The 15,431-nt window shown below is 48.7% G+C and overlaps 1 protein-coding gene across 7 annotated transcripts in view; it reads right to left on the bottom strand.

Moving 5' to 3' along the window:
- Positions 1 to 15,431, bottom strand: part of si:dkey-237h12.3 (teneurin-3) — a 150,833-nt gene that overhangs the window by 32,276 nt on the left and 103,126 nt on the right. For all 7 annotated transcript variants that reach the window (XM_032527549.1, XM_032527552.1, XM_032527551.1 and 4 more), the window contains 4 exons: positions 11,151 to 11,270; positions 8,478 to 8,739; positions 1,674 to 1,941; positions 603 to 746 (listed from right to left, as the gene is read on the bottom strand). In XM_032527549.1, coding sequence (XP_032383440.1) covers positions 603 to 746; positions 1,674 to 1,941; positions 8,478 to 8,739; positions 11,151 to 11,270 — 794 coding nt within the window. The remainder of the gene's footprint in view (positions 1 to 602; positions 747 to 1,673; positions 1,942 to 8,477; positions 8,740 to 11,150; positions 11,271 to 15,431) is intronic.

Genomic DNA, 15,431 nt, shown 5'->3' with positions numbered 1-15,431 from the left:
AATTTTCAGTCATATTACTGCCTGCTCAGTTGTAACACAGCACTGAATTCTCCAGATTATAGAGTATGGCCTTGTGGTACTGTAAGCCATCAACGACTCAGTGCTGCATATACATTTGATAGTTTCATTATGCATGTTTCACTCGCTCATGTCTCTGTGCCAGAACGACGAAGACAAACTCATGTCCATTTATTGTACTTGGCGATTAAAGCCATTCTGATTGATGAAAGAGCAAAAAATGAATTTAGTTTATTGAATTAATTCGAGAATTAAACATGACGCCTGTTCATCAAAAGCGCAAGCCTTCATGAGCAGCAAAAGGTTGTCTCTTTCCTAAAATAGCTGAGTAGTTTGGAATCGTGGCGAGCCCTGCACCCTGGTGACTAGTCACTGATTTATTCCGTCATTACTGTGAATGATCGACCCTTCAAAACTCTCCTATATTATCTGCAGATGGGATGACGAACCATATTTCTTGTGATTCAAGTATTTCTCGCGGTGATTCAGGGTAAAGACCACCTGCCTGTAACCCTAAGAGGCCACCTATCTCCGCCCCACATGCACACACGCACTCTCATACTAGATATATGAGCATTTCTTACCATTCTGAATGTCCAATATATGGTGTTTGTCTAGCATCCACCCTCCCATGTTGGATGCATCCAGTTCATAGCCTTGTAATACCGCCGTCCTCTTCTCCCAGAGCACCACATCAAGGCAGGACTCATATTCATATCCCACTGACACTGAAAGTAATGATGGCAGATGCCTATGGTGAGCAAGGTTGCAACCTCCTTACCTGACACTTATGGCAGCAATGAGGCTTGTAGCCTATAAAACATTCAGTACACATGTTTTTTCTGTATTTGCTGGTTGTGCTTTTTCTTTGTCTATGTCATTTTCTCCTCCAGCTGGGATGATTTTAGAAGACCCGTGGGGTTTGTGTGCCTCATCTGCACAGTTGTATGCTCTCCTTCTCTCATTTGTTTTATTTTGTGTAAATGCAAATAAATCATGATCGCAAAGTAGCGTGTAAAGTGGCATGAATTATTAAAACGATGGAACTCAGAAGGAGCACATTATAGCATATATCATAAACTTTGCAATATGGTTGTTTTTTTTCTGTAATAAATAAGCAGGAGTGCTCCAACATTCATCCTTCTTAACAAAATCCCTTAGACTTTTTAAGACTTTAAAAACATTACAATGAAAGGGTTATGTAGTTCTGTAAAAACCCTAATATAGTACACTCAAGATGACATCCTAATTATTAATAAAATAATTATAAACAAGATATTCTGTTATGAATGATCCCTTCTGTTATTGTTTCTGATGCTGTTTTTTTTTCTCAGGCTGCTGCCTCAAAGGCAATATTTTAGTCAGCGCACTGCTGCTGAAATATCATACATGCAAAACAAAGAAGTCAGCAAAAGAGCAGTGGCCTTCAAAAATGCAGCACTGGGGGGATTTCAGGATTTCACACCACCTGCTAAATCTTTATTGCAGATGGTAACAGAAGCAGTCTCTGGATAAATAATCTTCAATTTAGAAAAAAACATAAAAATCAATCTTCAAAAGTTCAACCAAGGTTTATTGCCTGGAGGCAGTGCGAGTATGAGTGAAGCAACGCTTACACAACATCTTCAGTCGGCAGCTTCACAGCAGGTACTCACCCACAGCCTCTGCCAGGCCAAAGACCCTCTGATTGTAGGCGTCTGTTTTATCCCAGATGAAGGTGTACGAGAGGTCAGGGAAGGCAGGGAAAGACTTCTGGAACTGACGGCCCATGACGGCCACCATCAGGTGGACCTTCATCAGGCCAAAGGGGAGACGGTCCTGGGTCAGGAGCACCTTGAGGATAGGCTTGTAGCCAGCTGCCCTGGAGCTCAGGTAGACCAGGTTGAGGTCACTGCCTGGTATGGCCACTTGCTCATGAAGGACCTAGGATTTTAATTAGCAGTCAGACTGGTGCCAAATACACTGTGTGGAGTACAGACTTAAGTAACAGGAGCAACAGGAGTTTGCTGTTAGTTAATGTAGAGGATGACTTTAAATACAGTATATAATACATCATATTTACAGTATGTGAGGTAATATATCCTTTTATAATATATTGCACTTCATACATTGGGGTTCACTTTTATCATTCAGGTTAGAGCAATTCCGTCTGGTACTGTAAGAGAAATGTTGTTTGTTGCCAGACATACGGGCTTATCATGTAATATTCTAGGCAGAAGCAGTCAAACATTATGAATGTGTGTTGAGCAGCCAAAATATTACAAAATAAGTTCTTACTTATACCAAGCCACCGAGTATATTAGTTAATATGCAAATTGAGGAAACTCCAAAGGCAGTAAATTAATTCCTTATTATTTGAGTCTGGGAAAAAAAACTTCAACTTGAACACCATAGCTCTAATAACTGACAAGTTCTATTTCGTATAGGCTTCGCCCTCTAAGGGCTACGCTATTGGGTTTATCCCTTCGCGCATGCGCAGTCGTGAAGATTTTCTTTCCCGCCCTAGCTCCAGCTCGGGCCTCAACTACGTCCGCATTTACTGCATATATCAGAGCGGACCCGTTGTTCGACTCCCACTTTTTTCTCAACTTCGCAGTATGAAGTCAAGCCAAGACCTTCCGCCGGTGCCCGTGTCTGCCCCTCCTGCCGACCGGCTACATCCTTCCGCCGACCTCCACCCCCGTTGCGAGGCCTGCCTGGGTGCCGTTCACGCCGGCCAGGCTCTCACCCGCCACGCCTCCTGCCAGTTTTGCGCCCGCCTGCGCTAAAGCTAATCGACGGGCGGAGCTTTTCTGGTTTGCCAGGCTGGCGGGACGGGACGGCAGCTGGGCAGACAACAGGAATCCGCGCGGCCCTTGGAGCCGCTGGCGGACGGTTTTCGACGAGCATGAGTCCGCTGACTCCGCTCTCTCTGACAGGCCCTCCATCACCGTTTTCCCTCCTCCCCTCTGGAGGGTCCCCCTCCCCCCTTTGGGGGGATTGGGCCTCGAGACGGCGATTGATGCTTTCCCGCTGGAGCTCTCTCCTGCTCCCGAACGGCCTGGGCACCGCCCGAGCGGCCTTCCCCTTTGCCCCACCCGCTCCAGCCTCCACCGCTAAGGCTCTCTTCGCCGACCTGCCGGAATCATAGAGGGGCGGAGCTTAGAGGCATAGCGCTCCCGGCGGAGCTGCCGCCCCCGCTCGCGGCCTTTTGAGCGGTGTGTTATGCCCGGAGCCGCCCTCTTCACGGGCCCCACTCTGGCCGCGCTTCGCGGAGCTTCGGCCGTTTGTGGAGGAGGCTTTCTCCCAGCCGGGGACTGAAGGCTCCCGTCTCTCGCTATGCCCCGTTTACTCGGGTTCAGGCGATCGACGCAGGTTTTCCTTCAGTCCCTCCCCTGGAGGGGAGCCTGGCGTCCATTTTGCTTCCGAAAGCTACTTTCTTCGGCCACCGGAAGCCCACGCCTCCCTCTCCCCAGGATCAAGTGTGCGCTCAAGTCACTGACCGGGCCCACCAATGTGCCGCCCAGGGGCTGGCGGCACAAAACAACATCGCCTTACTGGCCTCCGCCGCCTCCGCGATGGCCACTACTCCCGGCGCCCTCCCCTCGGAGCTTGCCACGGAGATTGGTAAGGCTATGACCGCCATCCTTACCCTGACCACGGCGTCCACGGTGGCGCTGTCCAGGGTGATGGCTTGGCAGACTGTGGCCCAGCGAAACTTCTGGCTCCACATGTCTCAGCTGCCAGCGGACATTAGACGCGAGCTTCTGTACGGTCCCATAGCCCCCGATGGACTATTTGGGGCCGCGCCTACAGACTGCCACGTCTCATCTCCATCAAGCGGCGGAGGACGCCGAGCGGCTTCGGAGGCTCGGCTCGTGGAAGGCTCCTCCTCAACAGCACCACCGTCGCCATGACAACCGTCACAAGCGGAAGCGCCCCGCAGCATCGGCTGCGGCTGCGTCTTCCCAAGCTTCGGCGTCGGGGCCCCCACCCGGTCCCCCTCCGCAGCGACAGACGATGCCACACGGCCGTCAACCTGCACGCAGCCGAACAGTCCCTGTTTGCTCTAAACAGGGCACTGTTATGACAGTTGTTCCCCACACAAGCACACACCAGGCCGTCGCCGCGAGCGGGGCGCCACTGCGCAGGCAGCGGAAATGAGCGTCCTCCCACGGGGGACGACGACGCTTGTCCACCCACCTCCCCACGGCGATGCCGGCGGGGCGGGGGTCGGGTTAACCCAGTGACCGCTCCCGCCCCACACGCGGCGACCGGCCACTGCCCTTCGAAAAGCCCTACCATGGGCTGGGCGACGCGATCATCGTCTCGCCCAGCGGCGGGATGGGCTCTGCTCTCCCTGCTTGCCAGTCGGTGAACAACACTCAGACTGTGCTCGCCCACTGTCAGAGTGCAGCGCGCCATGGATTGGCTTGACAACATGGACTCGTGGATGTCAAAGCTGATACACGGTTTACACACTCCAGTTCGCCTCCCCCCCGCCCCCTTTCGCGGGTGTGTTGGAGACGACGGTTTCATCCCTGGCAGATCAGACGCATGACGTCAGAGTTAGAAGGGTTGCTGGCGAGCGGAGCTATTTCCCGCGTCCCTCCAGAGGAAACGAGGGTTTTTACTCTCGCTATTTCTCACCCGAAGAAGTCAGGAGGACTGCGTCCCATCCTCGACTGTCGAAATTCAACCGGTATGTCATGGAGCGCCACTTCCACATGCTCACCATCACCACGTGTTGGAATGTGTGCGCCCCGATCTGAAAGACGCTTACTTTCACATCCAAATCATTCCCAGCACAGAAATTCCTGCGCTTTCCCTTCCAAGGGCCCTTTCCAGTTCAACCGGCTGCCGTTCGGATCTCACTAGCCCCCCGCACCTTTTCCATCATGGAAACGGCCTCCAGCCTCTACGGGAGAGGGGCATCAGAGTCCTCTTTTACTTGGACGATCTGCTCATTCTAGCCCCCTCTCGGGAGCGGGCGCGCTGCACACTATGGAGGTTCTCAGCACCTACAAACGCTGGGTTTTGCCATAAATTGGAAGAAGAGCGCCCTCGTCCCCGCACAATCGATAGTTTAATCTGGGCGTAGACATGAGCTCGATCAGCATGAGAGCCGCTGTCACCCCGAGCAGGAAGCCCTGACTTCTCTGTTGTCCCGTTTCAGCCGCGCGCGACAGTGTCAGCGCTGTCAGTTATGCGCTCTTGGGCATGATGTCCGCGGCACACACGGTGGTCCCCCTGGTCTCCTCCACATGAGGAAAGTCCAGAGGGGGTTTCACCCCAGCGGCTCGATCCATTCGCCACAAATGGCGAATGCTGTCCATCCCTCATTCCCTCCAATCAACCTGGCATACGGGGGAGTCCCCAAACCCTGTTTCCGGGTTCCCCTGGGCAGAGTGACGTCATATGTGACGGTGTACACAGACGCGTCCCCACTGGCTGGGGGGGAATGTGCGAGTCACAGGTGGTGGGAGGGGCCTGGCCTCCTCCCCCTCTCCTCACATAAACTGCCTGAGCTGTCCACGGTGTTGAGGGTGTTGAAACACTTTACACAGTGGTAACGGGAGCGCATGTTGTAGTACGGACGGCACCATCACGCGGCGGCATTCATAAACCGCTAGGGCGGCATACGCTCAGCCCGGCTGTTAGAAATAGCCAGACGCCTCCTGCTGTGGGCGCACAGCCACCTGCTGTCTCTCAAAGCAGTATATATCCCCGGGATTTTGAACCGGCGGCCGACTTGATGTCGAGGGGGGGGCCCTCCCCCAACGAGTGGAGATTGAATCCCACTATCGTTCAAACGTTATGCAGCAGTTCGGGGAAGCGGAGGTGATCTGTTCGCTTCACGAGAGAACACACAGTCACACTGTGGTTCTCCTTGACCGCGGGGACACCCTCCCCTCGCGTAGACGCCTTCTCCCACAAACCCTGGCTCAAAACCCTCCATATAACTTTTCCCCGGTCCCCCTGATCCCTCCCTCCTGGAGCGCGTCCAGGAGGAGGATCTGTTAATTGTTCTGGTGGCACCGGAGCGCACGAGCGCGTCCTGGTTCCCAACCCTCGTTCAGCTGCTGGTGGCTCCCCCCTGGCAGATTCCGTGGCGGAGAGACGCACTATCGCAGCTGAACGGTGCGATCTGTCATCCCCCAGTGATAAATCAGAGGCTGTGGGGCTGGTCGCTGAGCGGGAACGCTTACAGAGATTAGGCTTGCCCCCCGCCGTGGTACGCACTATCCAGGGCTCCAGAGCCCCCTCTACCATAGCAGGCTACGCAGGGCGCTGGTCTGCCTTCCAGCGCTGGTGCACAGAGAGGGACGCAGACCCCACATCGTGTCCCCTACCTCTCTGTGCTGACGTACCTACAAACTCTGGTGGATAATGATTTGGCTCCATCTACAGTCAAAGCATTCGCAGCAGCCATCTCACCTGTCACGAAGGTTTCGGTGAGAGGACAGTTTTTGCGATCCCCTGGTGAAGCTTTTTCCTGAAGGGGTTAGGGCTTCAAAACCGGCTGTTCGCCCCCTCGCCCCCAATGGGACCTAGCTCTGGTGCTGCCGGCTCTGGGAAGCCCCCCTTTGAGCCCTTGACACAGGCTTCGCTCGAATGCTGTCGCTAAGACAGCACTTCTCCTTGCCCTAACGTCGGCCAAAGAGTGAGTGATTTATGTGCACTGTCAGTTTCTCCGTCCTCCTCTCCATTAGAGGGGACGGGAGCGCAGCCACCTTACAGCCAAATCCTCCTTCACCCCGAGACTTTACTCAGTTCTTTTCGGTCAAGGTGTTTTCCCTCGAGGGTTCTTTCCCCCCACCTCACGCTAACGGTGCGGAGGAGGCTTCCCACCGGTTGTGTCCGGTGCGCGCTCTGTCACAATACATTTTACGCACGGCAAATATCGAAAACTCAGCAGCTGTTTGTGCATTATAGAGAACACTCCCAGGATCAGCCCTCTCAAAACAGCGTCTGTCTCACTGGCTGTGCGAGGCTATTACCCAGGCTTATAGCTCGGAAGGGAAAGAGCCCCCCAAGACATTCGGGGTCACTCTACGAGGGCTCCGTCGCGTCTGCGGCTCTATTTGGCATGGCAGTAGCCGACATTTGCCGGCAGCCTCCTGGCTTCCCCGTGCCCCTTCATCCGCTTATCTGCGAGATAGTCTGAATCTTCCATGTCTCATGCGGTTTTGTCCACCAGTGACCGTAATGCCGCGCTGAATGTGCAAAAAAAAAAAAAAAAAAAGCGGATGCCTTGATTGTTGCCAATCTCCTTCACACCTAGTGCTGAATGACCCTGCTCTGCTGTCTCACCTCTCCTGTACCTGGGGTATTTCTTGTGAGACACAGTTTTTATCTCATACATTGTCATAATCATGTTGCACCACGGTAATCATGTCTCCCGTTGCATGCGCGACAGGATCAATCACGCTTAACCCCCATTAATCATTGTACTACTGCATCATATTGCGGGCCACATGAACCTTTCCGGCCACGCCATTGGCAGGGCAGGCTTTGTCGAAGAATGACTCTGACTAGCCTCTGTACATTGTTGCTGGGGCAATGTGGTGTATGTTCGGCTTGTGGACCTTGTGCCGCAGGTGGCATTGACTACATCACTTCGCCCTACCCCATAGCTTAGCCCTTAGAGGGCGAAGCCTATACGAAATAGAACGTTAGTTACTTTGGTAATTTCAGATTCTATTAGTATAGGCGTAGCCCTCTAAGGTCCGGGCCACCTGCTCCTAGAACTTGAAGAAAAAGCTGATGTTTTGGGAGTCGAACAAACGGGTCGCTCTGATATAGCAGTAAATGCGGACGTAGTTGAGGCCCGAGCTGGAGCGCTAGGGCGGGAAAGAAAATCTCACGACTGCGCTGCATGCGCGAAGGGATAAACCCAATAGCGTAGCCCTTAGAGGGCTACGCCTATACTAATATAATCTGGAGTTACCAAAGTAACTAACGTGTCTTTTCATTGTCCCAGTCCCCTGTACCAGATTTTCACCTCAGACTGCCACCCCCCTCCCCTCCTACTTTAACAGTTTTCTTTTTCTTTATCTGTTTCAACAGCAAAAGCTGCAGGGCCACATTTTGCATGTATCCAAATTTGCCAAATGAATACAAAACAAATCCTGAGGCTTGTAACCTCCATGCGATGCGCCCTCAGAATTGATCAGTACTACTGTGAGACAATTTATGGCTTAGTATTTGGGGAGACGCCTCAGTTCAATCAAAGCTCAAAGGCAAACTGAAAGCCAAATCTGACTGTTTAAAATACGCAAGAGAAACCCTGGTAAAAGAAAGATAACAGCATTATCGTTACTCTGTGTATTTGCAACACTGTGGCTTGTAATGTTAAGATCAAACGTGGGTTAAATTATTAAAGTCATTCAAAACAATCAGATATGAGCACACATGGGGAATTGCCCATAAAAGCCCTGTATATGATCTACCTGGGTCACCTGTGACAGCCATCTCACCTGGGTCTCGGGGATGATGGGACTGTCCTCTGGGGAGGTCTTGTACAGAGTGGAGAGGGGCGTGGCCAGGATGAGGGGGTTGGGCCGGGTCAGGCCGGTAAGGTAGCAGCTAGGGATGTCGTTCTCCTCCCGCTTCATCACCACTGTGTCCATCACATGGAAAACGTTCCAGGGCAGCCACACTGTGCGGTGCAGCGTGGGGAACGGGGCGCGCTCGTAATTCAGCGTCAAAGAAGCGCCGCCGTTGGCCAAGAGGTCAAACCTTAACATAACACAGCAGTAAATAAACGTTGTTTAGTACTATTGCAAAAAAATACAGTTTTATTAAAACTTTTTATTTTCATAGTTCTTTTGGTTATGCTATTATTATTTTATTATTTGTTGATCCCTGGTGGGGAAATTACAACTTACAATCTTTTTGTTAGAAATCACTACACATTGGCCTGAAATACACACAGACACACAGACACACAGACACACACACACACACACACACACACACAACCCACCACACCTCAGGACCTATTCATGCAAAAATAGAGAGATGTCAGAGTGAGTGGGCTGCCAGTGCTGGGCAGATGAGGGGTGTACAGTGCCTTGTTCAAGAGCAATTGGCAGTGCCCAGGAAGTGAACCAGCATCTTTTCAGCTACCAATACACAATTAAAACCTCCAATTCCCAACCCAACTGCCTACGGGCTGAGCTACTGCCACCCTAAGATGCTAGACTTGATTCTAGCCAAAAGGTAGAGAAGCGATGACATCAAAATCATTGTTCTCATTAAAGTAATTGCTAAAATCTGGGAAACATGTGGCCAATGATTTGAGATGATCTAATCAACAAGACAAAAAAATGATGGGGGTACAATTGAATGACGTTTTGCTTGCTCATGTTTCTTGCTCCATCTGACTTAAAAAAAATGTTATTACTGATAGGAATGACGGCCCAGACTATGTGAAAAAGCCTGAGTAATAAACACTTTCCCTTTAAGTGCAAAATTGCCAAGTACATATTTATTTAATTCTTCCATTTTCAAGAAATAGGAAGAGAGAACCTTTCCTCCACAAGTGTATTCTGTCTGTACAGACTCCATATATTATTATCATTCACTGAATCTAATTTATGACTTTTGTTTAACCAGGCATGGTGTGAGAAGACACTTTATGGTTGAATTTGGTTTGTAGTCTTCCGCGTCTTGGGAGTTTTCTCTGACGAACTGGTTTTAATTAGTAGGACATTACTCAGGGAAAAGTTACCGGTTTGGAAAAGAAGGGCGAGTCTTTGAAGTGCTGCTCTATATATTCTGCGAGCTCCACTACCCAGGGGGTAAAGCATCTGTGTGGTGACATTGCATGCATTCACATGCACAAAGAAGAACACATACTCACATATCGACTGCTTACGCAACTGTCTCATGCATGCACCCACAATGAACACCACACACACACACACCACACACACACACACACAACACACACACCACACACACACCACCACACACACACACACACACACACACACACGCGAACTTACAAGCTGTGCAGCTGACCTAAAACGGTCCTTCTCAAGCTCTCTCCACTTGGGCAGTGGGTAGCTCACAGCTGCAAGAGGCCAGGCTTTGATGTAGTACCCCCCCCCCACCCCCCCCCCCCCCCCCCCACCCCACCCCCCCCCCCCCCCCCCTCCCCAACCCCCCCCCCCCCCACCCCCCCCCACCCCCCCCCCCCCCCCCCCCCCCCCCCCCCCCCCCCCCACCCCACCCCCCCCCCTTACACATGCGGACTGCCCCCCCCCCTCTACCGTTGACCCCCAACCCCCCCCCCCCCCCCCTCCTCCCCACCCCCCACCTTAACACACTGAGCGGATCTGTTGGCTAACCAAGTGTGATTATCCCCAACCATTTATCACGCTTCTTGTCAGAAGAGTTACAGGGCGGAATATCTGAAGAAATCAGCTAATCCTCAGCTGTCTGGGGACACAAGGATTGTGCTTCATAACAACAGCTGTACAATTCTCTGCCACTCATAAGCCTTTTATTCCATACTGGCAACACATAAACACATCCTCTATCTGCCGAATTGGAATGAAGGCCTCGGTTCACTATCTCTGACAACCATCTGCAAAAAAAAAAAGCTCCTACCTGAGGTAAACCCTTCCTGTATAATATGTGACATACGTTTGTCTTGTATGTATTTGCACTCCTATTATTAAGGACCCGTCTGTGGTAACAGCAGGAGAAGGTCAGACAGTAATCCCATGTTTTACTACACCGCGGGCAGATTGATTCTACCCTTGCTGATTCAATGCATTTTAAACAGCCTGGTTCAAAATGGCCTCCACCACTGTGACATTTGCATGAGGAATTGTTCTAGGGCACAATGTGCTGCTGTTTCAATTTGTTTTGAGCGCTTTTTGGATAACTGCCAGGACGACTTTTACTTTGTTGGGACAGCTTTTTCTGCAATTTTTAATACTGGTCTGGGGACAGCAGTCTACAATATCCACAAAAAAGTTGTTGCAAGGCCAATGGTTAAGCCTAACGGCTGAGTTTCCTGCGAGAGAGTGCTCAAATTTATTAGGACATGCAAAGAAGAGTTGATGAATGCAAGTAGATCGCTGTCTGTCCTTGCATGCTGCACCTACTGATGCATGTGTGCACAGAGTCACCCTTACATGCCATCTTGCCGCGTGATGGTGTAGCCGTACTCCGGGTAGTGCAGAAAAGACACGTTGACTCCAATCAGCGGCGTCCCGTCCCCCGTGAGGACCTGACCCCGGATGACTGACACCAGGCTGTGTGGGCAAACAAACACACAAAGGGCTGAGTAAACACACAATGCCAGCCGGCATCAACACGCGGCCACGGCACCAACACTCCAAACAACTGCCATCCCTTAGCCAGCGGCACCAGCAGGGGGGTATGATTTACTGACCGTTAGGAATACACGTCAGTGGTTGTTATTCATGAAAATGCCATCTTACAGAGCACCACTCTGTCTCTGTTTACTGCTTTAAAAGCCCATAATTCAGTGGGATGAGGTTTCCCAGACATGGAGAACTGTTGAGACTTTGCAGCATCTTGCATGTGTATTGCAGCATTTATATTCCACAATTTTGTTTCTCACACCTAAGCCCTATTTCTATTTGAAGTTTCAGACATACAAAGCCATGTATAGCTCTATCATTTTATTTTGTGAGGCCAGCAGAAAAACACTGCACACTATTTAGGCAACAAGGTTCACACTTAAATCATCAGCCTGCAAATTAAAGTCAACTTAGTAAATGAAGTGGACAATATACCCAGCAGACAATCAAATGAGATACCTAAGTGAAATATTCACAGTAATGTTATTGCTCTGACCTCACTCTGAATTAAGACTTTCCCCTAAATTGTATTTTCAAGAGGGTGTGATCCAAGCGTGATTATTCTTCTAAAAAGAGCCACTTGTCAGTGCCATACCCAAGTCTTGTGCTCGCTGGTGTGATAAATGTCTGTTGTAATACTTGTGATGAAAGATAATGTATCAACAAGAATTGTCTTAGAAGGGGGCTCTTCAACTCGGTTACAAATATCCTCTTGATGTGAGAAGTTGCAAAGCTCAGCGGCAGACATGTCAAGAGGCACTTCACAAGAATGCAGAAAAACAAAACTGAAAACTGAAAAGGAAAAGAAATGAAAAGGAGTTTTGAAAAAAAAATACAATACAAAAGAACTGCCACAGCACTTTAGAAAGGTGAAGTCATACATATTGTGGATGTGAAAAGAAAATAGTAATTTGAATACAAAATGTTCAGCAATGAAAAGTCAAAATGTTTTTTTTTTTCAGATTTCTTCAGATGAAAAACATTTTCCCCCTTTTAAGAAATAAATGCAGGAGAGGCTGTCATGATGTCGTCATGGCAGCCAGTTTTTTTTCTTCTGTTTTGTGTGCCTTGTCTGTTTTCCCCCCCTCCTGTGCTCTCTGTGAGCTGTGGGCGTGGCTTAGCTGGCAGGTGGCGCCAGGTGAAGCTCGTTGCCCAATCATCCTGCTGCAGTACTTAAGGCCGGCTCTGTGACCCACAAATTGCCAGAATGTCCTGTATACTAGTGTGGTATAGGTGCACTCCTGGCTATCTGTGTGTCAGCTTGTGTAGCGAAACATGTTCTGTATTCTCTCTTGTTTCACCCTGCCTTGCTTACTCATGCGCATGCTTCCTGTTTGCTTCCTTTCTGCCTGCCTGCTTCCCTGCTCACTCCACGCTGATTACTAGGATTGGATTCAGCTTTAAATTGTTTGTTGGACTCTGGAAGATTCCTCATTATCACCAAGTCACTGGGCACGCTCTGAAGAGCGCACCGCACCCACCACTCACCCCTGAATCTCCTCGATGCATCCCCCTCCTGTTGTCACCTGCACAACATTGTCTATAGATTCACGAATTAAATCACTTTATCGTATTTCCTGTGTCTTCCTCTGTTTTTGGGTCCAACCTATAGTGCTGTTCCGTAACAACTACGGCTTTCCAGACAACTAACTTTTCTACCAGTTCATTCACACCTGCTGGTTGTCTTGTATAACCCACCTCCTACCGCTGGCCAAAGTGAAGTGGCACAGAAGCAAGTGTGGGAGGGCTAAATGCTTCACTTAAGGGCACCTCTATGGTAGTTAGTCTAGCATGTGGGAGCATTACTCATTCACTTTGCTCACCCAGAATTTCCCTGCTGGTATATGGATTTGCTTCTGGTCACCTCCAGCATCCCCTTCCCCTGCTTTCACCTAAAAACAAAATCTGTATTTTCTTTGGCATCTCTGCTTTATAAATCACAGAAATGGATTCATACATGATTTAAGCCTCAGATATCCTCTGCGATTATTCAACATGACTGCAGGGCCTTCAGGTAAAACTTGCCTAACACCGCTTCTCGTTTGTATATTCTTAAGTGTAAAGTAATTTGTTAAGTCAGTCCTTTGTTTGAAGGTAAGAAGGGGAGACACTGCGATATTTCTCCATTAACATGTAATCATTCCCTACTTCTCAACCATTGAGCAGAATATTAAAAGTGTTCCCTCTGCATTTGTCACTGGTGGGCAAAAGATGTCTCATTTTGCCACTTTATCTCCGGGTCATTACGTATATGAGAGGAGGATGATCAACAGCTTTAGCCTCTCTTTTTTCCCTCCCGCTCCACGCCTGGCACAACCATCTCCCATCCTTTATTTACCGGCTCGGGGAACAAGGCCACTTAAGAGCCCCGGCGAAGGTTCACTCTTTCTTCCCAGTGTCTCTATTAATCTTTTGAGAGCATGCTACAAGAGCCGAGCCCCCTCCCCCTCCCAAACAAATGCCGAGTAACACCACCTGCTGAAACCCCCAGAAATTAATCATATAATTCATGCATTCTTATCTGTCATTGTCTCACACCGGCTGTAGAAAAACACCATCAGAAAACCCAATGGGAGACTTGTGTGGGGACATGTGATATGGCTGGGGGACAAGTGGGGGGGAAAAACACTGAACCACAACACGTTTTATTTTCTGTGTTACATGAGGGACGAGTTTACTGCCGAGTTCTGAAACCTGACCACATGCTAAAATCTGCTCCCCTTTCTCTTTGCTTTCACAATGGCTTCAGAAAAAAGTAAAAGAAGAGGAGTGACCTCTAACTGTTTCCCATTTCTACACCGGAAGACATCAGATACTCTACAACGAGTCACCGCTGCTGTTGGAAGCCTTGATGCTGTTCTGGCTTTGTTCCAGCGCTACAGAAACTTTTTTTTCATAATGTATGCTCTTGCGGGGGCTGTCAATAAATTATTCACCCTATAACCTCAAATGAATGTTTGAAAATAAATGGGTCTCCAAACAAACTCTGCCACTACGACATTCTACTTTACCATCTCACTCTTTCAATAAAAAATAAATAAAAAAATCATGTAGGCCTACTGAGTGTTTGTGTTGATAGGATGCAATGGAAAAAAAGGTGATGAATTTTGTCAAATGTATGCATGTTTGCAGAGTCACTCAAATCCACCATGGTGTTTTTGACTACAAAACTAACTTCTACAAGGAGATAAAAAAGGCAAATGAGTATTTTGAGCAAAAGAGCTAATGCCACTGCCAGACATGAAATCGACAGTAAGCTGAAGACAATGAGGATGAGGATTACTGAGAACTCGGCTGGGAGGGGGAGAAGGGGGGGGAGGCTGTCTCATTCTATATTTTCAGTAAAGCATGCTATTTACATAAGGATTACTTTAAACTATTGGAGGAAATATTCCCAAAGCCTTCTGCACATAGTTGGCAATCATTTTTCTCTCCATCAGTCACAAAACAAACTCCACGTGATTCTGAACAGATGTGGGAGTGCACCAAGGTTTTGGTGAAAATCTCCTCAGTTTGCAAATCGATGTAGCCCAATAGTCTATTCATTGGGTAATATATTCTCTTCCTTTGTATCAAACTTTTTTAATCAATGCTTTTTTACCTTGGATAAGCGTCTTAAGACGGAAAAAGAAAATGTGTAGTAACATTGCAAAGACGATGAGTAGTGATAAAGAAAAAGCCAGCCAACACTAGAAGGCCACAGGTGTTATTCATGTCAATTGATGTCAAACTGTCTTTCAAAGACATACAAACTATCTCTGCTCTGTAGGTGGAGGATGTAGTTGTTGCTTCCAGAAGCATGTGCAAAGTAAAATCAAAAGACAAATCTGTTTTGAAAAAGAAGATATAAAGAGTCTACAGTAATAATTTCTACCATGTTCCCAATCTTAGTTTAGCGTGTTAATTTCTTAGCATGGTTTAACATGCTAGTTTCTGCTGATCGAGACTGAATACAAATTGTACAAGAGGCTGATGGGAATGTGATTAGTTTAGCAAATACCAAAGAATTGGACAAATTGAAATTTTGACCTGATGATGGAAATATTTTTAGAATCTATCTATCTATCTATCTATCTATCTATCTATCTA

Source organism: Etheostoma spectabile, chromosome 10 (assembly GCF_008692095.1).
Source record: "Etheostoma spectabile isolate EspeVRDwgs_2016 chromosome 10, UIUC_Espe_1.0, whole genome shotgun sequence".
NCBI lineage: Eukaryota > Metazoa > Chordata > Actinopteri > Perciformes > Percidae > Etheostoma > Etheostoma spectabile.
The sequence above is the reverse complement of the archived record's forward strand: the minus strand, read 5'-3'. Positions and strand labels throughout refer to the sequence as shown.